This window comes from Herpailurus yagouaroundi, unplaced genomic scaffold (assembly GCF_014898765.1).
Source record: "Herpailurus yagouaroundi ecotype Mexico unplaced genomic scaffold, PumYag 67690, whole genome shotgun sequence".
NCBI lineage: Eukaryota > Metazoa > Chordata > Mammalia > Carnivora > Felidae > Herpailurus > Herpailurus yagouaroundi.
Window position 1 is genome coordinate 1,414,050 of NW_024420490.1, and position 26,170 is coordinate 1,440,219.

The window sequence follows — 26,170 nt, forward strand, 5'->3', positions numbered from 1 at the left end:
GTGTACCTAAGATGATTCGCTGCACCTCTGACCTCCACCCACTAGATGTCAGTAGCACCCCTCCCTCAGTTGTGGCAACTAAAGGTGTCTCTACTGACAAATGTCCCCGAGTGGGGGGGTGAAGGTAGGGCAAAATTATCCCCAGTGGAGAATCAAAGGGCTAGAAGACCTGGAGAAAAAAAAATACACGTTTGGAACCAACCTTAGGATCAGCTGAGAGAAAATTTTCTTCTTAGAAGCTAATTTTACATGACAGTAGTACTTACAACAATTAAAAGTTTATCCACGTCAGAACTTACCGAAGTTCTAAATTCACAAAAGGGAGGGGGAGGAGGAAAAGAAAGGTGAGAAGTGGGAAGAGCAGAAGGGGGGAGTGGAAAAGAAGAAAAGGGAGGGGGAGGAGAAGGCTGTTGCTCCTATTAAAAATGCCATGCTTACTTTGGACCCAGGCTCACAGAAATAATAGTGACCCGGCACGGAGCATGTCTTGGCGACTGGCATTAACATATAATTATTTCAAACAACCCTGAGGCTCTTGACTTTGAAAATAAGCTGATGGATGCTTGGGTTGCAACATGCATCAAACAGTGCCTGCGGGTTCAGGTAATAGGGGAGCAGCCAGCGTTGCCCTGTTCTAGAACCGTGTGCTTCAACGAACAGCCTTTAATGTCAGAAGTGACGAGCAACATTTCTCTTATCAACCAAGACCTCAGTAACTGCAAGTCTCTGTTAACTTTGATGTTTTGAATGCATTCAGCGCGCACACACACACACACGCGCGCGTGTGTATATATATAAATGGCAAGGAAATCAAAATTACAGCAGAAGTTTATTCATGGAAGCAGAGAAAGAAAGGGCAAAGGAGGGAGGGACTACATCAGGAACACATCATGAGATACACTCGTCAGACTCTTATTCACCCAAGATTCACACGTATCTGCAAGATATGTATAATATTGACCCTTAGATAATTAAAGACCACGAATCTTCAAACACAGATTATTTTCACTCCGCTGCACAGATTTCTAAAGTGTCTTAACAACAAAAGCTAAAAACCAAAAGGCTTCCGGTTGCCCCTTGGGGAACGAGAGCATTAACCAGGAGTTTCTACTCCTCGGGTGTTCTGGTTCTTCGGGGACCAACACTAGCTGACTCTGCTCATTGGAAGGTACTCAGAGCCTAGCCACTGGGTGTCTACACTAAGTACCCTGGGTACAGCAGGCAGTAGCCTGCTCATTTCCAAGTACCTTCCCAAGGCCAGCTGGGACTACCGGTATAGCAGGAATCTTTCCAGCAGCTCCGGCAGATGCAGTTCACGGATGGTTTGACGACACGCTCGGCCCAAGCACTTCCGGACACACAGGCGACAGAGCTGGGAGAGAGCAGGCGGGCCTGGGGAAGAAGTTACAATGTGTGAAGTTCATGGTGGTGGGGCTGGGGGAGAAGGGGAGACCAGAGGACCGGAAGAGGCTGAAATGCTCCACAAGCTGGCTCCGTGCACGGATCGTAGAGCGATGTAGCAGACGCTAAATACACACAGGGATCCCAGTGTGCCCCTCTGGGCGGCGACATGTTTGGGTGAGCCCTCCAAAGGTGAGCGTGTTAGCGATAGTGGGGAATGAGGCTAAGCAGAGGCAAGTCAGGAATGAAGCATGAGGCCTCAAGGGAACGCGCCTCATTCACGTATCACACGCGCCAACACACGGGATAATACTAGCCAAGGAGAACCAAGCGAGGGACAGCTGCCAGGAGGGCATAAAGGCCTGTAAGGTCACAGAGGCCTCCCGGACCTCCTGGCTCTGGCTGCCCGTGAGGCGGTGCTGCCTGGGTCCCAAGTCATTTTCGGAAGGGCCCTCCATTCACACAAGGCTCCCAGCTCCATGAAGGATCTAGAGAAAGGACCCAACTCACTTAACCCCCATTATATCCCAAACCTCAGTCTCAAAGGGGCTCACGGAGTCATCACGCCCATGGGTTTGCGTGGCTGAAGGAAAGTGACAAGAGCCCCAGATATGGCTGAATAGGACGAATGAGGCTTTGGCTGGAACGCTAGTTATACAGAGGCATTTGTAATGTCCCAGTGCTCCCTAGCCTCACTGTATCAGGAAAGATCCCTTCAAGTAGACCTGTGTGATTACCGGACTGCATAAAGTTGTCCTTCTCAAGACAATCCTACTGTAACAGGATCTTGCCACCCATGAGAAATGGGGCACTGCATATGCAAATAGCCAGATAACCCCTGAATTGAGGTTTCTAAGGAGGATCTATGTGACAGAGCACATAAGTGCCCTTTGTTAAAATCTTGGGAAGTGTGAGCGGAAAGCATCTCCACCTGTCACCCAACCGAAGCTCCTCTGGGAAACAGTAACGCAGACAAATCGTCCAGCGTGCCTAGAGAAGGTCAGATACCAGAGTGAACTGTGACACAGCTGGTGTCCATCCTTCCAGACCAAGCAGCTGTACTTGTGACGACAGAAGACAGAAGCACCTGCTTAGAACGAATCTAAATCCTGGACCTGGAAACATCTTTGACGGAAGAAAAGAGGAAATGTGGCAATTGCCATAAACCATATTCTCGGCTAACAGTTGGCAAGGACCTGGCATTTCCAAACTGGGAGCCGGTAAGGAAGATCAGAGTTCTTCGAGTGGAGATTCAAATAAAAGAGCAACCATTAATGACATCGACTATTGGGAGTAATCTAGACCAGTGGTACTCAAAGTGTGGCCTCAGTTCAACAGCACTACCTGGGAACCCAGTGGGTGTATAGAGTCTAGGCCCCATCCCAGACCTCCTGAACCCAAATCTGCATTCTAATTAGATCACCAGGTGATTCGTACTCATGGTAGAACTTAAGAAGCACTGACCGAGGGATGTCTGGGTGGCTCAGTCGGTTAAGCGTCCGACTTTGGCTCAGGTCGTGGTCATGCAGTCCGTGGGTTCGAGCCCCCGCATTGGGCTCTGTGCTGATGGCTTGGAGCCTGGAGCCTGCTCTGGATTCTGTGTCTCCCTCTCTCTCTGCCCCTCCCCTGCTTGTGCTCTCGCTCTCTCTCTCAAAAGGAAACATTTAAAAAATTTTTTAAAAAAGAAGCACTGACCTAGAAAGCATTCCTGAAATGACTGAACCGAGCATTCTACTTGGAAGGTATAGAAGACACGAGGGTGGTTTCGTGAAGTGGAACTGGTGAGTAAAATAAAACCCTTCTCAACCAGAAAGTGTTTCAGAAGGTTCAGCGCGGGGCCATCATAACACTGAGCGCATGTTCTGGAGTCAGACTGCTTGGCTGGGGTCCTACTTCTCCTTAGCAGTCATATGACCCTCTGCAAGCCAGTATCTTTATGCTCTCTTGTCCTATCTTCAGCCGGGACAGCACCAGCTACTGCAAAGTGCTCGCGGCTTTAAAGTTTTCAGAATTCAGGGAGATTAATCCAGGTTTCAAATTTTTTAGCTCAGCGCCTAACACGTGTAAAACTGAATAATGACTATCACTGTTTTTAAGTTTATTTATTCTGAGAGAGAGTGAGAGACAGAGAGAGAGAACGAGCAGGGGAGGGGCAGAGAGGGAGGGAAAGAGAGAATCCCAAGCAGGCTCTGCACTGTCAGCATAGAGCCCGACGCGGGGCTCGATCCCACAAACCGTGAGATCATGACCTGAGCCGGAACCAACAGTCAGATGCTTAACTGACCGAGCCACCCAGGTGCCCCTTATTACCATTACCTTTAATAGTCTCCCAAGCATACAAATGATCAGTACAGGCTTGGATAATGTTCTCTTTCTGTATAGACTTAGCATGACTGACTTCTGAATTTGGAATGCAGAGCCTCTTAGAGACCCGCCTGGTCTCCTCGGGCATCTGGAGCTCCACTGGCCCACGGTGGAAAGGGGAGTGAGGCAATGGGGGGCACAGATCCGCCTGCTCCCTGATCTCGAGGGCAGGCAATCGACTCGGCCACCTAGTCCAGTGTCTGAAATACACACTCCGTGTCCAGCCTACAGCCTCTAGCTCAAGTATTGCTAGCTTCCGCTGACAAATATTTCTCCAAATACGACAAAGCAGGGTCTTGGTCCACTCCGCTGGGCACTTATTCCAAGCCAGATGTGGCAGTTCACCTTTTCGTGGTGAAAAGAGTTCTCAGAGTATTTTCTCATCACGAAAAATACACAGCAACCTCCCGGTTGCATAAATGCCCTTCCATTACAAGTGAACACATACGCCTATCGAATCCCATCTCGGTGACGCCAGCGACGCCTGCTGCCTCCCACATGCCACTCCCAAGGAGAAAGAGAAAAGAGGTAAGGAAGTCTGGAGATAAGACAGGGAGGGGAGACAGAGGATGGGCTTCCGGGAGAGAACTGGACACCCAGCCCTTCGTTACCTTCCCGGAGCAGGAGGGCCTGCTCCACACCGCTTTTTGGAGCCGCCAGATCCAACGCACTTTTCCCCTCGGCATTTCTGCACTTCAGGGGAGCCCCATAGTCTGCTAGCAGGTGGACAACCTCCACGCTGGACTGCCTCGCAGCGGCGTGGAGCGGGGTGTCCAGACTCTGGCCGCGGTCCACGCTGGCTCCTTGAGAAAGCAAATGACACGAGTCAACGCTGAACGTTGATGTGGGAATACGACAGGCCTAAAATACAGCAGCTGTGGAGGAAAGCATCTTGAATCTCATGACATGCTGGGCCAATCTTCAAAAATGTCTGACCCAAACCTAGAGCCTCAGCAGTGGCTACTGAAACTGTTTCAAAGGATCTGGGTGAGAAGAGTGAAGAGAGACATTTTTAGGCACTTAAAATACGTTCCTTGCTTTTCCATAGGAACCGTGCGACAGACAAAATGAAACACCTGCAGCGCCTTTTACGCAGAATTATTTTGTTTTTTGGCAAAGGATAAAGTTAAGATTATTTGGTACTTATGTTATTCCGGGCTCCAAGAAAAAGTTTTCTCAACTCCGACAGGGAGTAGTAAATGATAGGGGATGAAAAAGACAAAAAAAAAAAAAATCTTGGAGATAAAAATTCTTATTTAAAAGTTCTTAGTACAGCCTCTAATGTCAGTGGTGAAGTTTGGGGAATCTTTAATCAAGTAATAGTTTCAAGACATTTTACTTGGGGGGGGCCGCCCCCCACTCCCAGTGTCTGTATCTACCTTTTAGAATGAAGGAAGTTACTAAGTACCTTAGCAGGATTGATCTAAGGGAGTCTATGGCAAATGTCTGTTATTTTTGCTATCCGGCATCCTCCTGATAACCACACCTAGGTCTCCCTCTGAGGAACCATCCCCTGGGATTCCCGGCTCACGTGTTTCCAGGGAAGCCCGACAACTACAAGGTAGACTGAAATCTAAGCCAGTCAGCGTACCATATTTCCTTTGGCCACCATGATTGGTTCAGAGATGGGCAGGTAACTCAAAAAGAGCCAACGCAATAAAATTCTTTTTTTCCCACTAGGACTCATGGGAAAGAGACTCTTGCTCTCTCTTGAAACCACCAAAGAGAACCATACCAGGTAAATGGAGCCAATACCAAAGGAAGTGGACACTCATTTCTCTGGAAACGTTCTGTTTTAAACATTCAAACAGCAAATACTGTCAGAATTTTGTCCAGCCTGACAAGAACTTAGTCTTTAAAGCCATGGAAAACCAACAAGGTTAACAGGTTCTTCTCATAAAAAGATTTCTGGAAGTTACCTAATTCTAGAAGTTTCTTCACACAGTCTACCCTCTGGTAGGTGCAGGCCACATACAGGGGAGTTCCAAGCTGGGGCACTTCTTGGTCAATGTTAACGTTATTTGCCAGAAGAATCTCCATGCACTCTCTATGACCTGGTGGCACAAAAGACAACCTTACTCAAGTAAGGGAAATATTGACTATTTACAGAACTACAGAAGTGCTTACCTGGAATGGGCTTTAGAAAAAACCTAGCCCAGGGGCGCCTAGGTGGCTCAGTCCGTTGAGCGTCCGACTTCGGCTCAGGTCATGACCTCACGGTTTGTGGGTTCGAGCCCCGCGTCGGGCTCTGTGCTGACAGCTCAGAACCTGGAGCTTTCTTTGGATTCTGTGTCTCCTCTCTCTGCCCCTCCCCTACTTGCACGCGCTCGCTTGCTCGCTCGCTCAAAAATAAATAAACATTAAAAAAGAAAGAAGGAGAGAAAGAAAGAAAGAAAGAAAGAAAGAAAGAAAGAAAGAGCCTAGCCGGGTGGGTACCTGGGTGGCTCAGTGGGTTAAGCGTCTCTTGATTTCAGCTCAGGTCATGATCTCACGATTCGTGAGATTGAGCCCCACATTGGGCTCTGCGCTGTCAGCTCAGAGTCTATTTGACATCCTCTCTCTCGCTCCCTCTCTCTCTCAAAAATAAATAAGTGTAAAGAAAAAAAGAGAGAAACTAGATTTTTTTTTAGGCAGAAAAAAATATCTTTTTGGAAATCTTAGAAAAGTCCAAAATAAAAACCATTAAAGAGAAAAGAATGCCCATACGTCCCCAGTTCAACTCCTCTTTGCAGCCCTTACAGTGCCTCCATCTAAACTATGGGCTCCAAGGAGCACAGCTGGAATCATTCTTCACGGTGAAGCCACCAGTTTACAAACAGAGGCTGCAAGACGCACAGGGGTAAACGGCCCACAAAAGCCAGTGCTCAAATCCAAGGCCCGTGTACGGCTGCACCTCCTTATTCTGGTTAACCTGGAAGACACCTATGAGAATATGTAAAGCCCCAACTATAGAATATACGTGTAACTGCACTTTCAAATTCAGGGCTTAACAACAACTACATAAACAAGCATTCTCCTCGGAGAGGCTGCCCAACGAATAGACTCGAGTGGACCAGATGGACTTGACAGATATATTTAGAACTCTGCATCCCAAAGCGACAGAACATACTTTCTTCTCGAGTGCACATGGAACATTCTCCAAGACAGATCACATACTGGGTCACAAAACAGCCCTTCATAAGTATAAAAGAATTGAGATCATACCATGCATGCTTTCAGACCACAGCGTTATGAAATCTGAAATCAACCACAGGAAAAAGTCTGCAAACCTCCAAAAACGTGGAGGTTAAAGAACACCCTACTAAAGAATGAATGGGTCAAACCAGGCAAGTAGAGAAGAAATTTAAAAATATATGGAAACATGGGGCGCCTGGGTGGCTCAGTTGGTTAAGTGTCCCGACTTCAGCTCAGGTCACAATCTCACGGTCCGTGAGTTCGAGCCCTGCGTCGGGCTCTGGGCTGATGGCTCAGAGCCTGGAGCCTGCTTCCGATTCTGTGTCTCCCTCTCTCTCTGCCCCTCCCCTGTTCATGCTCTCTCTCTGTCTCAAAAATAAATAAACGTTAAAAAAAATAAAAAAAAAATATATGGAAACAAATGAAAATGGAAATACACAATCCAAACGCTTTGGGATGCAGCAAAGGCAGTCCTGAGAGGAAAATACATTGCAATCCAGGCCTATCTCAAGAAACAAGAAAAATCCCAAATACAAAATCTAACAGCACACCTAAAGGAAATAGAAGCAGAACAGCAAAGGCAGCCTAAACCCAGCAGAAGAGAAATAATAAAGATTAGAGCAGAAATAAACAATATAGAATCTAAAAAACTGTAGAGCAGATCAACGAAACCAAGAGTTGGTTTTTTGAAAAAATAAACAAAATTGATAAACCTCTAGCCAGGCTCCTTAAAAAGAAAAGGGAGATGACCCAAATAGATAAAATCATGAATGAAATGGAATTATTACAATCAATCCCTCAGAAATACAAGCAATTATCGGGGAATATTATGAAAAATTATATGCCAACAAACTGGACAACCTGGAAGAAATGGACAAATTCCTAAGCACCCACACACTTCCAAAACTCAAACAGGAAGAAATAGAAAGCTTGAACATACCCATAACCAGCGAAGAAATTGAATCAGTTATCAAAAATCTCCCAACAAATAAGAGTCCTGGACCAGATGGCTTCCCAGGGGAGTTCTACCAGACGTTTAAAGCAGAGATAATACCTATCCTTCTCAAGATGTTCCAAAAAATAAAAAGGGAAGGAAAACTTCCAGGCTCATTCTATGAAGCCAGCATTACTTTGATTCCTAAACCAGACAGAGACCCAGCAAAAAAAGAGAACTACAGGCCAATATCCCTGATGAATATGGATGTAAAAATTCTCTAATAAACATTTTAAAATAATTCCTGCCCAAAGGCGCCTTGGTTTCAGCTCAGGTAATGATCTCACAGTTCATGGGTTCAAACCCCACATCGGGCTCCATGCTGACAGCGTAAAGCCTGCCTGGGATTCTCTCTCACCCTCTCTCTCTCTCTCTCTCTCTCTCTGCCCCTCCCCCACTCACTTGCTCTCTCAAAATAAATAAACTTAAAATAAAAAATAATTCCTGCCCTTTTACTTTTGTTTTTCTTTTTCTTTGTGGAAGAAACTGAGCCTGGTCTGAGTTAAATTTAAGTACTCACAGAAGTTTTAAAAAATTAATATATAAATGATGGACACTAATGTAACAGTATCTAAAATAATGAATTTGCTATTTTCTCTTCCATTCTGTGCATGTTGGTTCCTAACATGCTTTTAGATACAGAAAAAAAAGTATGTAGAGACACATGAATTAGTGTATTTATAAGTACGTATGTATTCCGTAGGTCCATAGATACCAAACACCCCAACATAAAACCATCCACGAATTAAATAATTCAAACCATTCCCAATATGTATCCATTTTTAAATGTTTGGATGGAAATGCAAATATCAGATTAATTTTCACTTCAAATCAATAGTAAGACAATTTTTTAAACTTTTAGATCAATCATTTCCAAAGGAGACCATCTTCCTTCAACTTAAAGGATCTACTTGAAGTTTGGGAAATGACCAACCTCGGTTATTAATCAATAGATGTTTATTAAATATGTACAAGACATCAAAACCATGGATACATTGAGATTTAGGTCTTTTGTTGCATTTCAAGTAATCCATAAACAAAGGGGGCAAAAAGACAAAAAGAAAACCAGACTCAAATACAGAGAACACACTGATGATTACGGCGGGGGGCGGGGGGTGAAAGAGATGAAGGCAATCAGGAGTAACACTGAGTAATGCACAGAATTGTTAACTCATTATATTGTACGCCTGAAACTAATAGAACACTGTACGCTAATTAGACTTCAATTGTTAAAGAAATGGAACAAAAATAAAAGCAGAGGAAAAAAGTGGTCCGCTGCAAAAAAAAAAAAAAAAAAAATTACCAAGTGACATATTTAATAACCTGGGGCAAATCTTTCACTATTGCCTTTTGAAATGAAGACTTTCATCCCGAATTAGACCCGCAAAGATCACTGTTCTACAGCATTCTAACTTCCCCACTGTATTTCTGATCTCAATATAAGAGAATAACTCCACCAGTGGGTGACAGAAATGCTGCTCTGTCAGTGTGACCTTTGACAAATGGCCTTGACCTTTCAAAGGTGTCTTCTTGTTCTGTCTAGCCAATGCATCAAGTTTTTAAAGACCTCGATTTTACTCTTTTCCCTCATTTCAAAAGTAACTGAGAACACGGGAAGCTAGAATCAACCTGAAGGTTTCTAATGCGATGTTTTTAAAGTTGCAACCTTTTTTCAATACCTAATGACCTTGAAGTCAGCAGCTCGTCTAGAGTATACTGCTGGTTGTGGGCAGTTATGTTGAATCGTCCATTAGGGATACCATCAGCCTTGGCTTTCAGACACTTTCATAATTTATTTTAGTGCCTGATGCTTTATGGGCTTTGGGAAATGAGCTGCTCTTTCCTAGTAAAGACAAGACATACGCAACGTACGACTCATGGAAGTCATCCCTGCAGTCGGAGCCACCAAAACACCAGCAAAGAGTTTCCAGAGGGGCCTGCCGAGAGACCGACTCCCTAGGAAATGCGACATGGCAGACAGAAAGGGCGTGGCGAACACTATACCACTGATTCGCGCAGATCGGAGCGAGCCCACCAGTTGGTGTGCATTGTGACGGCCGACTCACCTCTCTTCACTGCCTCGTGGATGGGTGAAGCCAAGTGCGCCTCCAGCTGGGCCTTGGCTCCAAACTCCAGCAGCACGTGGACGCACGCAGCACTGCCGCTCCGGCACGCGTTGAAGAGGGGCGTGGCTCCGTGGACCGTCACTCCGTTGACCTAACGATGAGCGAAGAGGCCCAGAGGATTTGCGATTTTTCTCTCACCGTTGCCAAGTGTTTATTCCTATGCATCTGCCTGGAGAAATTTCCCATGCTGGTGGATGAGCGAGGGAACTCCACATCACTACGGTACCATGTTTTTTAAATGCCAGCAATCTGTCAACTCTCACCTACAAATAATATCCCAAGTGGGACAAAATGGGACAGAGCTTTTCAAATGTATGCATGGGTATTCCAGAGCTTCTTACGAGCCTCCTAACCATGGAGGAGGGGGGGCCCGTTTGGTGGTTAGGAGCATGGCCGCTGGTACCATTAGCTTGGGTTCAAATCCCAGCGTTCTCTCTTCTATTTGTTCAGAAGCCTTGGTCGGGTTATTAACTTTCTGTGCCTCAGTTTCCTTACCTGTAAAATGAGGATCATTAAAGACTCTGCCTCATGAAGTTATTGGGTGCATCAAGTGAGTCACCACATGTTAAACACTAAGAACACTGCCTGGTGCCCGGTGAGCATTTAGTAAACATTTGCAACGACAGTTATTTTCATTGGCCGTTCCTACGGAGCTGACTCCCCATCCCAATCATGAACCAATGGGGTGGGCACCGAAAGTACTGGAGAAGCCAGGTCCCCAAATCTGCGCTTGCAAAAAATCTCCTCAGCAATTTCCCCGCAGTTCTGTCTGTCTTGCCACAAGTTCTCTTACTGGTCTGCTCTAGTCCGTACCGATTGCGTGTGCCAGCAGTGACTCCTAAAGAGATCACGATCAAGCCAAAGGCACAAAGAAAACAGCCATCAACATGGGGTCTCCAACCACCCTGGGTGCCTTCTAGGGATGCGGGAGGCACCTGAGAAGCAACACAGCTGGAGGGCATCTTTGGGTATTAGCAATAGGTTGGCCAGGACATCAGGGGACCAAGGCCTTCCGGTGGCGAGGCTCTTGCCTCAACAACTGAGGATGCGGGCGTGTGAGAATCAGGATCCCAAATTTTCTGGTCTCAGAAACAAACAAAAAAGCTCCCTCTCCACAGTCCCAGGGTAGCCCCCATTATATTGGAAAGTGAAGGAGGAGAGGCTAAGATGGCGGCGACAGACAAGGACAGGGGAGGTAGTGTGCAAATTCATACAGCCTAGGGATTTTCTAACCTATTTACATTTGTACTGAAAAAATATTTGGTGGAACTGGTTTGATTTGTTGTTACTGAGAATCATCCTCATCCTCAGTCCCGAAGTCTTCTAATTTGATTTCCTCAGTTTCTCAGGTCAGGGCAGCAAACATTTATTGAGCACCTATTAGGTGCCAGTGTTTCAGAAACAAAGGCGAGTAAGGCAACTTGCGTCTCCTGAACAGGGTGAATTCTATCAGGGAAGACAAACACAGAAAGAGATCATTTTGATACAATAATAAATGCTTGGGGCGCCTGGGTGGCTCAGTCAGTTAAGCGTCTGACTTCAGCCCAGGTCAAGATCTCTCCATCTGGGAGTTGGAGCCCCGCACCGGGCTCTGTGCTGACAGCTCAGAGCCTGGAGCCTGCTTCGGATTCTGTGTCTCCCTCTCTCTGCCCCTCCCCCTCTTGTTCCCCCTGTCTCTCTCTCAAATAAACATTAAAAATGTTTTAAAAAATAATAAATGCTTTCGAGCACCACAGGAGCAAGGCAAAAGAGAGTACAGACTTGAGAAATACTGAGGAAGCAAAATTAGCAGGATGTGGTGATTAATTAGTCAGGGAGATGGGAGAAGTAGGATGATCCCAGGTCTGGAACGGGGGAACGCAGGAATGTGTTTCACCTGGCCTCTGAGACCGGGCTGCAAGGGGAGCCCGTCCCCCGGGGAAGGACATCAGAAGCACAAGTTTCAGATGCACGGAGTTTGAGGCACCCACGGGCCTGCCAAGTTTGAGGAATTTCCTACTGATTGACCAACTCTCTTTTATTCCTTGTCTCCTTCTGATTTAAATGTTAAATAACACAATCTTCATCGACTGTTTCCTCAAAAGATGGCCAAACACAAGGGACTGCGTCTGACTCTTTTTTTTTTTTTTGTCTCCCACAAAAACTCCCAGAGTTGTACCAGCACACACTCCTCCACAACCCGATGTGGTTTGCTATCTCCCGCCAACGGAAGGAAACGGCCCTCACCCAGCCTCACCCCGTCACTACATGTGAGTTGACTACCCAGTAACTTCAGGAAGCACCACCGCATAAAAACACACGACCACTGTGGCATGGGGAAAATCACTTTGCCCAAGAAAGGCTTTTATATTCAGTTCGACACAGAGAGACCCAACTTCCATATAAAATGCAAAGAACAGCTTCAGTTAAGCACCTAAAAACATTGCAGCTCGTGAAACAACACGAGGACTGAGTTAAAAAGTGGAAATTAGCAACACAATGGTATCTGGCAACTAAATGAATGTCACTGAGATTTTCAAAAGTTGTAATTTCACAGTTCTGTTGTGATATCAATTACACACAGCACCTCAGCCACTCATGCTTGAAATAAGGATACTGGGGGGTGTATGGCATTGTTGAGTCACTATATTGTACACCTGAAACTAATAAAACACTATATGTTAACTATACCAGAGTTAAAAACGATAATTTAAAACTAAAATAAACCTAAAAAGAGAAAAAGATACATAAGGATAGAATTTTAAGATAAAGTTAATTCTGTCGGGTTTTTTCAATGTATTACTTATTAAAAGCTTATTTAATTTGATGATTTTGCTCAATAAAAATAGTCGTTGGTTTACGGTGTTGAATTAAGAGCGTTTTTGTTGTCGCTCTTTTAAATTGTACTCTTTCTCATGTTTCACAGTCCATTTCCCGAGATCGGTTTCAGAGAACTCTAGTTTGAGTTGATCTTTTGAAACTCAGCAGGGCAATTTTCAAGGATTCCTGTGAATTACCTCATTAGAATGCTCGCCCACGGGCACAGAGGCTGAAGAGGGGAGTGACCAACCGTGTCTCAGGAATGTGCACGCGGACAGGGCCAGACCTGTCTACACCGCCAGTGGGTGCACAGTCTGGAGGGTAGCATCTGTTTAGACCCTAGCAGGTGCACCTGGGCAGACAGGGCTGCGGGAGGGGGGCGGCGGGGGGAGGCGGGGGGAGGGGCGGTACTCACGTGCGCGCCCTTTTCCAATAAGGCTTTAGCGCAGGCCACGTGACCTCCGAGGCACGCCTCGTGGAGCGAAGAGACCCGGTTAATTGTCACGAGGTTCACGTTGACACCCTAGAATTTGGAGAGAAGGGGTCGAGGCTGCATTAGCAATGCCGGCGACTCCCGGACTTCAGAGGCCGGAGTCCAGCAGACAGCGCTCCGGCATTCGTATGCCGTAGTAGCAGCACTGCTCTTGACCGCAACTCCAGCGCATGGAGAGGCCTCTGCAGTACCAGGGTCCAGGGCCAGCGGCTTCTCCTTACCCAGTCCCAGCACGCCCCCCTCCTCTTATGCCTTGTCTTGGAGTCCATGTGGCAGATGGGCACGATCAGCCTCGCTGCTGGCCGACTCTGACTTCGTGCCCTGATTTTCACAACTTGGCCCTGACCATCCCCCCTACCCATGATTACCACTTTCTGTGAAAGCAGGAGGTCCCTCTCAGCTTTTCTGAACGGAGTTCTGCTTCTGATTTCCTGCCTCCTAACCGACCCACTGAAAACTTCGAAACCTAGTGCATGACCCTGAACCCCAAACGCCAACCTAAGTTCCCACGGCCTCCCGCCCCACGTCCCTGGGGCTGGCAGCATCCCTGCTGTGGCCAGCAGCTGGGAGTTGCCACTATTGCCCTGTCCCTTCCTCTTAGGGCCTCTCTGTACCTCGTTGGTCCCATCCATTCTCATGCCCTGAATATGATGTCATTACTCTAGAGCTGTGCTGTATATTTCATTTTGGGTATTTAAATACAATTAGGAAAATTTCCCTGTGTATTATTTCCCTTTAAGAAAAGAAAAACAGGCTAGCCCACAAGGTGGCAGCAGTGTACTAGGAAAAACAAAAAACAAAACTTCCATCTGGTGCAAAGTCAATTCCTGGATTCGTACCCATGTGATGTTGGACGGGCCTGAAAGACCGTCTAGAGTGAATCACCTTCATTGTGCACGAGAAAACGGAGAGGCAGAAAGTTCAAACTATTACTAAGACTTAAGGTTCCCCCAGCCGTCGATGCCAGCCAGCACGATAGGAGTTTCTCATCCCTGGTTTCCTGCTTTACCCCACCACACTGTATGTGAAATAAAGTAAAAAATAAAATAATACATTTTTTTACTAGTGTGTAAGGGTAAAGAAGTGTGCCTGCACTGAGAAAAAGCTCAACTTCTCTCTGAAGAGCACTCCTGACACATTTAAGCACACTGGTTTACAGAAATCAACATGCTTATGAAGTATACTTAAAAATAAAGTCGGGGGTGGGGGACACCTGGGTGGCTCAGTCGGTTGAGCGGCCCGACTCTTGATTTCAGCCCAGGTCAGGATCTCACAGTTTGTGAGTTTGAGCCCTGCTTCGGGCTCTGCGCTGACGGCACAGAGCATGCTTGGGATTCTCTCCTCTCTCTGTCCCTGCACCGCTTGCATTCTCTCTCTCTCTCTCTCAAGAATAAACAAACATAAAAAAATAATAAGTACCAAATACAATGTGGGATCCTGCATTGGGGCCTGGAAGAGAAAAAGGACTCTGTGGGAAAACTGGTGTGATCTCAATAATCTGCAGTTTAGTTAATGGTGTTAACAATGTTACTTTCTTATGTTTTACTAAAGTACCATGGTTATATAATATTAGCACTAGGGGAAGTTGGGTGAAGTATAGGCATCTGGGAGCTGTCTGTACTCTCTTTGCAACTCTTCTTTATTTAAAAAAAAAAAAAAAGTTTATTTATTTTTGAGACAGAGCACAAGCAGGGGATGGGGCAGAGAGAGAGCGGGAGACAAAGAATCCGAAGCAGGCTCAAGGCTCCGAGCTGGCAGCACAGAGCCCGATGCGGGGCTCGAACCCACGAACCGTGAGATCGTGACCTGGGCCGAAGTCGGAAGCTTAACCGACTGAGCCACTGGGCACCCCACGTCTCTTCTTTAAAATTATTCCAAAGTTAGGGGCGCCTGGGTGGCGCAGTCGGTTGGGCGTCCGACTTCAGCCAGGTCACGATCTCGCGGTCCGTGAGTTCGAGCCCCGCGTCAGGCTCTGGGCTGATGGCTCAGAGCCTGGAGCCTGTTTCCGATTCTGTGTCTCCCTCTCTCTCTGCCCCTCCCCCGTTCATGCTCTGTCTCTCTGTCCCAAAAATAAATAAACGTTGAAAAAAAAAATTTTTAATTATTCCAAAATTAAACGTTTATTAAAAAATACTACTAAAAGTGTTGAAGTGGGAGACTAAGAGGGAGGAGGTGGATGCCAGACTTTTCACTGTGTACCTTTTAGTATCACTGTAATCTTTGAACGATGTGAGTATATTACATGTAAAAAATAATCAAATTTTAAAGTGCTTAGAAATAAATAAGCAAGTGATAAAAATCAAGCACAAAAGCCATTTGATTACTACTGGCAGTACTGTTTTCCTTTTGCCTCTACTTCCTTAAGAAGTAACACAACTCATAAAAAAGGAGAGCAAAAAAAAAAAAAAGCACACCCGTGTGCACGTGTGTGCGCATGTGAAAATGGTAAGGGAGCCAGGTTCGGTGGTAGCTAGGATGTGGAAAAAAGATACAATAAATCACCTCCTCTATACACACGCAGATTCTAAAACAATGTCAATGGAGCATGTACACTTTTGTTCATTCGTTTTACAAATATTTACTAAGCCGTTACTCATTGTTCAAGGTGCTAGGGGTACAGTCATAAATAAAATAGTCTTAATAAGTAAGACTTTAATCAATCTTCCCAAAGAGTAACATCTACCCACGTCAACCCATTGTAAATTTGCTCTTGAAATACTGTATCAGGGAAGGCGGACTCTAAGGTGGCCCCCAGCGATCCCCGATTCCTTGTACTGGCTCACTCTGTAATCCCCTCCCCTGGGGTGTGGGCTGGATCTATCGACTCACATCTAATGAATAGAATATGGCAGAAGTGATGGGATGCCATTTTGGAGATTAGGTTATACTAAGACTTGCTTCTAAGGCACTGTCTCCCGCTCTCTCCGGGGGAAGCCAGCTGCCATTTCGTGACTCGGCCCTGTGGAGAGGCCTTTGTGACAAGGGGTTGAAGCTGGCCAACAAGCAGATGCGTGAGCTTGGAAGCGGATCCTCCCCGCTCGAGCTGTGAGGTGACCGCGACCCCAGCTGACACTCCGCTGCCTGCAAGAGACTCAGAGCCAGAACCACCTGCCAGGCTGCCCCTCGGCCCACAGAAACCGTGACAATCCGCACTCGTTGTTTTCAGCCGCTGTGTTTTGAGGTCATTTGTTATGCGGTAATAGCTAACTAATGCAACTTCGGGGGGCCGTTGTTACCAAGGAACACTGGGAGAGCACAGGGTGAGTTAGTGCAACAAAGATTTGAAGGCACCTACCGTCACCCTCACAGGGAAACTGCCTATGGGGTAAAGGCAGGCCCGGAGGGGGAAGGAGGGCGCTGGGCGGAAGAGATGAGCCAGATTCCCAAGAAAGGAGAGGCAGGAGGAACAAACGGTTGAGCTGCAGACAATACATACACCGAGCCTGGCTGTGCGGGGAGCCAGATGGGGCAAGCAAGACTCCGCTTCAGTCAAAGCTCGTAAAGCATGACGCTGATGATCGCACAGGCACAAAGGTTCAAGTCTCTGGTTCACTTACTTGTGCAATTAAAGTTTTAAGGGCCAGTAAGCGCCCCTGGGCCGCAGCTTCATGAAGTGGGGATCGATCAGCCCAGCAATCTGCAACACAAATCAAGCTCAGAGTCAAGGTCTGGAGTCTTCTTCCGGGCAGCTCAGTCGTGGTGCCCACCCACCGTGAGAGGAGGTTTGGGGAAGAGGAGGGAAACTTGGACCACGCACCAGGCTCTTTCAGCAGCCACTTTCAGGGTGACAAGCCACTGAGTATATGGTCCATCCATTTAGTGGTGTGCGTGGAGAGGGAGCACGTAACATCTCTCTCATTCTTTCGGCAGGGGGGTGGGGCGCGGTTTTAATAAGCAATAGGCTGAGTTTGAATACATTTTCTCGGAGCTTGAGTCCGATAGCTCCAGACAAGGCAAAGTGAGGGGCAAAGCTGGTGGACAGGCCTCTCTGCTTTCATCTTTACCCTGCCTCTTACCCTCACCTTTACCCTGAAAACGCAACAGCTTGTACCCCACGAAGGAGGCCTGAGAATCAGGGGACATGGGTTTGCTCTCAATTCCCTAGGTAATTAATCGTCTCTCTTTCATTTAGGTGATGAGGCATATCTATTCCCATGACGTAGAATATGGCTTTTCAGATGACACAATCTTCCAAACTTTTCGGTGGGCAGTTAAGCGTGATGGCTAAGCCCAGAGCCAGCGGGGCCACAGGGCCTGGGTTCAAGTCCCACCTCGACCACGTTCTGCCAAGAAGGGCAAGTTCCTAAAATTATGTCAACGTCAATTTCGTGATCTGTGAAATGGGAGTACAGTAATTTAGTACTTAGCAAGGGCTTAGGTCTCTAAGTAGGCCAATAAAGCACATCCATAATGTCAGGTACCCAAGCAATCTGTGAGTAAAAAGTACACACGCTGGGGCAGTGCCCTAAGGGGCAGCTTCAGAACAGCCTCACAAATATTTCCTTTCCTGTAATTGCTGGTCGGTAAACAAGACTGACCAGCTTCAGTGGGCATTTGCGAAGTAACTAACCCTCTTAAAATACGCCAAAGAGCAATCACTTGTTTCGGAAGGCCTGTCCCAGTTTGTAAAATTTCAAATACGATCGTGCTCTTCACACACTGAGAAGCATGTCGTACAGTTCGGATTTCACACAAAAGGCCCATCTCATCAACCTGTTCTAGGTGATCCTGATGGTGCCAAGAATCCAGGTGTTCCTCTTCCTGCAACCCGGGTGGAAACAACCTCGTCAACGCTAGGACTACGTGAATGCGAAATAGCTCGAGGCCGCAAGGACAGAGTAACTTTTCCAGCAGATGGGAACCAGGGCTATCGACATTTCAGCAGGCCCTCTTCTTAGGCTGAAACTCACTTCTTACCATCTCGTCACCTCTGCGTTATGAAAAGGGGGAAGCCTAGAATGGACTCTACGGGGTTGGACTGAAGTTGGAGCAGTTGGTATGAAAATGTGATTTTCAACGTGTGTATTTATATTTGCACCATTGTAACAAGGTCTTGGAGAAATGGCTGATTCCAGGGCTGGGCCAGGAAAAACGTAAGATTAAGGTGGCCTCGAACACCTTGTGCCAGAAAGACAGTGAATGATGGGACATGTCAAAAAGACGCAGGAGCTGGCTCGAAGGGGCTTCCACTGGTCAAATATGGGATGCCTTCAGCATCCAAATACAAAGTGATGGTAGGAGATTATACCCTAGCAAAGAAAATAGGAATCTATAAGTACTGGCTGATAGAAATTAATATACAAATAGCAAGGAGGAAGCTCGTCCTCATAGTACGACACCAACTTGGAAATGTGGAAGAAATGGTAGAATCTGGCTCCAGTGATCTCCTCACAAAATAACTACTAGTTATAAAAGAAATACAGGCGATTTTACAGTAGCACCAAACTGTAGACACCACCTTACCCAGCGGATCAACGTTAACGTCAGAAGTGACGGAACAAATCGGCCCAGTGTGCCATGCCATGGAATGCAACGGGCGACATCATGTACTATCGGAAGGAATGCGATGGGAGAAATACACCGTAGCATCTGTGATCTTCCTGCTCAAGATGCATAACCCAAATCTAATCTTGAGGACACTGTGAGCCAACTCAAACTGGGGGCCGTTCTCTAAAATAACTGGCCTGTAACTTGTTCGAGGAGGGACAGAGGAACCGTTCCACAGTGAAGAAGGCTGATGAGACACAACGTCTAAAGGCAATATGCATCCTTTTGCTCTCAAGGACGTTATTAGGAAAGTTGGGTAAATATGAATGGGGTCTCTGGGCAAAGAGAAGTGGGAATTCTTGGTACCACTCTTGGGCCTTTTCTGTCACTTCAAAGTGAGTTCCAAGATTTAAAAGTGTGTGTGTGTGTGTGTATACACACACATATGTAAGTTGGAACTAATTTATATATAAGTAAGTATACACACACACATACATATAATCACTGGTGTTTTCGTACTCCTGATATGAATGTGCAATGCTTTGATAAGAAAAATGGATACAAATTTTAACATGAAAAAATACTGTTTGTGTCTCCACTTGTTCCTGAGTCAGTTAAAAGCCGATGAATTTGAAAATCTCTTTGGACATTTATAATTTGCATAAGCTGGTTGGGGCGCCTGGGTGGCGCAGTCGGTTAAGCGTCCGGCTTCAGCCAGGTCACGATCTCGCGGTTCGTGAGTTCGAGCCCCGCGTCGGGCTCTGGGCTGATGGCTCGGAGCCTGGAGCCTGTTTCCGATTCTGTGTCTCCCTCTCTCTCTGCCCCTCCCCCGTTCATGCTCTGTCTCTCTCTGTCCCAAAAATAAATAAACGTTGAAAAAAAATTAAAAATTATAATTTGCATAAGCTGGGAATCATGACATAATGAATGCATATAATCCTCGATTAGTCAGCCTTGGTTTTCTTCTAATACATCTTCACCTCTTTCAATATGAACTGTGTATCAGACATGCTACAGTCTTGCCTAACCGCTCTTGGAAGTGGACCTGGGCTCTGGGGTTAGGAGGTCAGTCTTCATCCACGGACGTCACTAGAACCTTGACCCATGTAAGGAGCAAACCTACAGCCGTGGCTCTGTTATGCCCTTGTTCCAACAACAGCCAGTGAACCCGAGTCACCCGAAAGTACAGTAAGTATTTGACTCAAAAATCAGAACAAGATTTACAGTAACTAGCTATCGTGAAATTAGAATACTAACACAAAGTGGCTTTATTATTTTTAAAACTTACTTCCGAGTGGGCTGTGGGGGTCCCCTTTCCTTCTGAGAAGCAGGAACCCTAACTCCATCTTCGTCCTCTTTCTAGTAATTTCTGTTCCTCACCAGTCCCATAAGACCCACTCCGCACATACAACCTGGATAGATCTCGAAACCTAATGTCGAGTGAAGGAAGCCAGACACAGGAGGGCACGTGCTGTGTGATCCCTTTCCGTAACATACAAAAGGGGGCCAAACTCACTTGGAGTCAAAAGGACCCCAAGGAGGGGTGGGGGCTGACGGGAAGAGGAACCAGTGGGGGCCATGCTGGTTATATGCAGTGTCTTGCTCCGGGGAGCTGGTACCTGATCGTGCTCACTTTGTGAAAATTCATCCAGATGTTCGCTTAGAATTTGTGCCCTTGTCTGTATTTACAAAGCTCTTCAATCGAGAGATTTGAAAACGACCAGTGTACTGGTCAGTCCACTTTGGAAAGATAATCTCCTCTCCTCTACCTCCTCCGGGGGCAGGGGATGGCCCTCTCTGCCACGCCAGCAGCTGCGGACAGAAGAGCAGCGTGTCCCCATAGGTGTTCCCACCTCCTTCTTCTGGGTGCCAGCTCCCCTTGTGGTTTGGGGGTGGGGAGAAGAGAGAGGGAGGACGTCTCCCCAGGGAAGTGGAAGACGAGGCCGGTCTCGCTCGCTTGCTGCCTCAACTGCAGGTGTCACTCCTGGTCTGCGGGCTTGCCCTTCCTACCGGGGCTCACTTCCAGGCCCCCTTCCTGTTCATTGGCATTCGGCCCCCTCTCCTCCCGTCCCCTGTCAACGCAGCGCCCTCGGACACCCCGAGCTCCCACCCCATGTCATGGCAAGCCTACGGGGCCATATTCTTGTCCACCCAGAAAGCAGGAAGAGAGCAGGGCTGGGCTTCCTTCTCACCACGCCACTGCCCTCTTCCCGCTGGACAGGCCCAGCGGACAGGTCCGGAAGTTGCCCCGGCTGACTTCCAACTTGACAGGGAGGTACCAAGCTCCCCTGCTTTCAGAGGCCCCTTATCTAAACTCGTATTTCTCCTGGAGCCCCTGCCCTTGGCCTTTGAGAGAGGAGGGAAGGGAAGAGCCTCGCGTCGTGAACCGGAACACCCCAAAACGCACGGCAACCCATTTGCCCCACGTAATGAGACCTCACTTCCAGTATTGGCAGAAATAGTACCGAATTCCAAGGTTTTGTGACCCAGAACGCACCCTGCTCTGGTGTTGAGATCCCACCTGACCTCAGGGTAGGTTTCTTGGCCGGGGATCCTTCGTTCTATCTGCCATCTCTCCATACATAGCATGAAATGAATCCATTCGTATCCCCTTCGATGTAGGAATCCTCTGTTTCCCCACTGGAAACAAACCCACTCTCCAGGAAGCCACCTTCCCGGTCCCATTGTTTTCCAGCACTTGCGTCAAAGGGCCTAGAGTTTTCACACAAAACCCTTTCCAGCAACTCAGCCATGGTGGGTTCTCCTGCTTTCCTCTTATTCCCGACACGCAGTGTCTCGCTCTTACCGTTCTTGTTTCGCAAATTGGAGCTAATTGTGAGAAATTAAGGATTGAAGTTACTTGGCAGCTAGGGAGTTTTTCCATTCCTTTCAGGAAATATCAACTAAGCTCTCCAAATAAGTGAGCGCCGAAGTAGGACTCAACCCTTCTCTCCTAAGGCAGTCTATTTTTAGTTCTTGGGCAGACTGCCTGTGTCACGGGGCTGCAAGCACATTAGGAAGATAGTTTACTGGACAAATATGTTTACTTGTTCCTGATGAAGTGTATGGAAAATGTTCAAGTGCGTTTTCATCCCCCCCCCCCCCCGGTGGACTTTTTCTCAGAATATGACAGCTCCTAAAACCACACGTTTCAGTAACAAAATCGGTTCTGAGGGGATACAGTTGTCTGACTGCCAAGTATTCAAGATAAAAACCTGTTATTATTACTACTAATTATTAAATTTTTTTTTTGCAATTTCCCCCTTCCTGATTCTGACAAGTATTTGAGCTTACTGGTTTATTACTTTTAAAGAACCCCCTAACCAGTTATAATCTCTAGTGCACGTGGAACAATCTTTAGTCTCTTTATTCAAGTTCCAGAATCATACGAAGCAATATCTTCTCCTGTAGCACTTATCAGAGAAAACACATTCAAGAGGAACCTCAATTTTGAACCAAAATATACACAGGAGCCTAGCAGAATTAATGATTTAAGTAAAACAAAGGTAATTGGAAAAAGTCACATTATAATAAATTTCCTGAGATACCTAAAATATTAGAATACGATTGAGTTAAAGCGCACACTTTCTAGAACACTCGATTCCAGTCAGGAGATGCACCATGGTCAACGAACACCTATTTGCAGGGTGTTAGAAGGTTCCTCTGAGCCCATCAGGAGCAGGAGAGCTGAGCTAAAGGTAACAGTTGGTGTGGGCACACCCCCTGCTGAGGGCTGGTTGTCCAAATTTGGGAAAGCCGGCCGGCACCTGTGATGTGTCGCCATGAAGAAGACGGCTGGGCCAAGGCTTGAGAGGACGACCAGCAAGACCGAACAAGAGTAGAAGGCTAGGTAGACGGTTTGGCAAGAAGGGACCAAAAGCAGGAAAAACCTGCTGGTAGGGGAAGGGTAGGAAAAAGGAGTCAGGGGGATGAGTCAGACAGAGGCGGGGCCATCAAATCAAAGTGAGACTTCTGAATTTAGAACAAGGACAACTCATTTTAAGCCTTAACATTTAGACCGACACGGATCTTTTAGATTTGGCTTAACATAAACATTAAACAAAAAAAAAAAGAATGCAACACTTCCACAATCTCGCATCTGCAAATGTAAAATCACCCAAATTTTGAAAACCAAGCTTTTTCCCAAGTTTGATGCCAACTCCTTTGGCAGCGAAGCACGGTAAGGACTCAGGTTAAGAGAGTTTTTCTTTTTAATTTGTATTTCAAAATATCCAATATGATACAGAAATAGAAATGTCAAGATGTTTGATTCGGGGAGGCGGCTCGAGGCCCGGCTGGGAGTGCCATGTAATATACACTATAAGCACTGTGTAATCTTCCTAGTAGCCCCCAAACTCCTGAATCCTGAACCACGTCTGGCCTGAGGGTTGTGAAAACAGATTATCAACCTGTATCTATACTCTATTTTTATCAAGTTTGATGACCAAGCCCTGTACTAAATACAGCTTCAATTCTGGCCAGATTGGCAAAGGCGGAAAAATCATATACCGCATCTGTCAGGAATAAGTACCTGCAGAGAGATCTGAGGGCTGAAGGTGGGCTCCAGTGATCCATCCGGTGCTCTAGACGTCGTGCCAAGGGCTAATGACAATGTTTTCAACTTAAATACGAGTGTGTGTGTGTGTGTGTGTGTGTGTGTGTGTGTGTGTATGTAGATATATATATGTATACACATATATACACACACACGTGTATATGTATATGTATATATACATACACACACACACACACACATATATATATATATACACACACACACACATTATTGACAAATCACACAAAGAAGGCTGAAAAATAAAACAGCCAACCTGGTTTAACTCAGGTCTGGTAAGTTATCTACAAATGTAATAGTTTAAGCCACAAAGACATTGACCAATGTATTCCAGAATGTGAAATCCAGAAAAAAAAAATCCAGAAGATTTTATAGCCCCCAAAATGATATTTAGTGAGGGATATGATGCTAGGTTTAGCTTCCAAAAGAAAGCGTGCCAGGACCTATGACAGGCTAAATAAACCCTGCCCTGGGTGAGTTTTTTTTACTGCTCTCCCCTTGTTTCTGACAGCTCTGTTCAAGAAATTTAACCTTGGGCTGAGACTTTTCTAAGTCAATTAGCTAAGTTACTGATTAAATGTCACATATTTTCCCAACAGACATCTGTCTGACCAGTGAGCAGCAAAGATAATTTCTGGTTGCACAAGATTTTGTTCTTTCTTTTTAATACATCTAGCTTGAAGAATATAGCATCTGACTGCTAACAGTGTCAAAAGAAAAAAAAACCAGTTTCTGGCATGTTACGGCCTGCATTATCATAGAAAGCCTTATTTACCACATCTGGATATCCTAGCATACACACGTATGGGGTGGGGGGAATGTGTATTTGTATACACACACAGCCATCCACACACGTAGATATGTATACACAGGAAGGAAATTAAACTGAAAAATTAACATGTACTATTCTCTCCCAGTCCCTGCCTTGTTAATGATATTCAAAAGATACGTTTTTGACTTTATAACATGACATTACTTGCAAATTAAATGAGTATTATCCTACGAGCTTGAACAAATAAAGGCATTTGAGCTAAGGAATGAGTGAGCTCTATTTAAGAGATTTGTATTACAGTTCCAGACCCAAATCCAAACCATGCTTACATGGGTTTTGACTATTATAAAACCTTTTTAAGAGCGTACTGAATTAAGGATGACAAAGACAGAAACAATGCACGTGAGCAACAGGAGAAAGCATTCTCAACACGCTCTTGCAATAACGACTTTGTTGGATTTGACCTCATTTAAACCATGAGGATGATGTATCTCTGAGAATACCAAAATTGTGTTACTGAAACTCTCACAAAGCCCTGTTCATATTTACATATCAAATTAGAAAATACGATTTTCAGATCACACTTAACTTGAAACAAAAGAGTTTTTTTTTTTTTTTTTTTTTTTTTTAACCAGTCTAAGCAACGTACCTCCCTGAAATGTGTGACAAATGTAATCCCCAAAAGAAACCTCTTTCCACATTCCGGGCCTTCTGACACTTCCTGAAACTTCACGACTCTCCTCATTTCCCCCAGTTAATTGAAGCATTCTGATGCTTTATCTTTGGAGGTCTTATTTCTTTGGATACTGCTGGTATCTAGCGTCTTCAAAGTTGTCCGGCATATTGGAATCACACAGCCTAAGTCTATTTTGAAAGAGAATCCTGGGTGCAAATTGAAATGGACGCTAGATAAAGAATGATGTCATCCTGGAAACCCCTATGAACGCTAAAAATAACAGAGGGAAAATCTGAACTCTGTTTACGAATAAATTCTCCTCTCTCAAGTGACAAGCCCAGCAGCAACAAGTGTATCTGATTCATTTACTTTTGTGGCATCTCACGACAATTAAGGTGAATCGTTTCTGGAGAGAAACGGAGATGAAATCCTACAAAGCAGGACAGTTTAAAATGTTTCACCCAAATGTTGGCATTTCACACGAGTAAAAGCCGCGTCGTGAAGGATTTTTCCTGCCAGTGACAAGTGGCTAATCAATTCGCACTGCAAACGACAACACAAAAATATATATAGCATGCCACAGCTGCTGCTTGAAATCAGATATATTGGTCATTCTATTTCCGGAGGGGACCCGGTCTTGTTAGAATGCATTGTTAAACTTTGTTGAAAAATATTAAAGAAAATCCCCTATCAGTAATTTTTCAGGTGAGTGGAAACGAGATTTCTCCAAATACTCTTAAAAAGCCACTACCCTAGTTCCTTCTTAAATAATAACCACTAATAATAGTACTACGAACTGGCAAAAATAAAGCTGAAACTCCTTCACAAATCGGTGCTGTAGTTTCTAAAAGTACCCACACAAAGCCAAACCACAAATAAAATCCACCCTCCAGAAATAGCATTCGTACGAATCATCTAGGAGGGTTTTTTTTTTTTAAGTGTTGAGAACACACGCGTGTGATTTTACCTGAAATTCCACCATAGATCTCTTCTGCTATCCTAGCCGCTTCTTTTCTATTTCCTTTGACGATATAGAAATGAGTTAGGAGAGCCAAAAACACTTTGATTAAAAGTTTGAAGAAAAAAAAAGTAGCAAACATTGTAACAAAAATGTTTTTAAAGCCATAGGAAACAGGACCATCTTCCATTTTGGCTTGCACTCTCTACAGGTTCTTGGTGCTGCAAAATTACACTGAGTTATAATTGGTATCATATGACATCTATTTTCAACTTTCTAGCTCTTGGTGCTCTGTTACTGAGAACTCGTGTGTACCTTCTAAGCTAACTGTGATTCGGAGACTGCATGTGCTG

General features: G+C 45.7%; 1 protein-coding gene across 3 annotated transcripts; it reads right to left on the reverse strand.

The window, feature by feature from the left end:
* Nucleotides 1-810: 810 nt before the first annotated feature.
* ASB11 (ankyrin repeat and SOCS box containing 11) lies at nt 811-26,170 on the reverse strand. 3 transcript variants are annotated; one of them, XM_040468243.1, is made up of 8 exons: nt 25,827-26,170; nt 16,909-16,988; nt 13,274-13,381; nt 10,000-10,150; nt 5,685-5,819; nt 4,377-4,568; nt 1,248-1,392; nt 811-937 (listed from the first exon to the last, which is right to left on the reverse strand). In XM_040468243.1, the coding sequence occupies exons 1-7, from the start codon at nt 26,005-26,007 to the stop codon at nt 1,268-1,270; spliced, it is 972 nt and encodes a 323-aa protein (XP_040324177.1). In that variant the 5' UTR covers nt 26,008-26,170; the 3' UTR covers nt 811-937; nt 1,248-1,267. The 3 variants fall into 3 exon arrangements, with proteins under 3 accessions (XP_040324177.1, XP_040324176.1, XP_040324178.1); XM_040468242.1 differs by having other exon boundaries at nt 811-1,392; XM_040468244.1 differs by lacking the exon at nt 25,827-26,170 and adding an exon at nt 24,833-25,064 and having other exon boundaries at nt 811-1,392.

Coding starts and splice junctions, on each gene's coding strand:
- ASB11 (XM_040468243.1), bottom strand. CDS start 26,007: ATGGAAGATGGTCCTGTTTCCTATGGCTTTAAAAACATTTTTGTTACA. Junction 16,989..25,826: donor GATCTATGGTGGAATTTCAG/GTAAAATCACAC, acceptor TTTGTGTTGCAG/ATTGCTGGGCTGATCGATCC. Junction 4,569..5,684: donor GAAGAAACTTCTAGAATTAG/GTAACTTCCAGA, acceptor TGCTTTCTCAAG/GAGCCAGCGTGGACCGCGGC.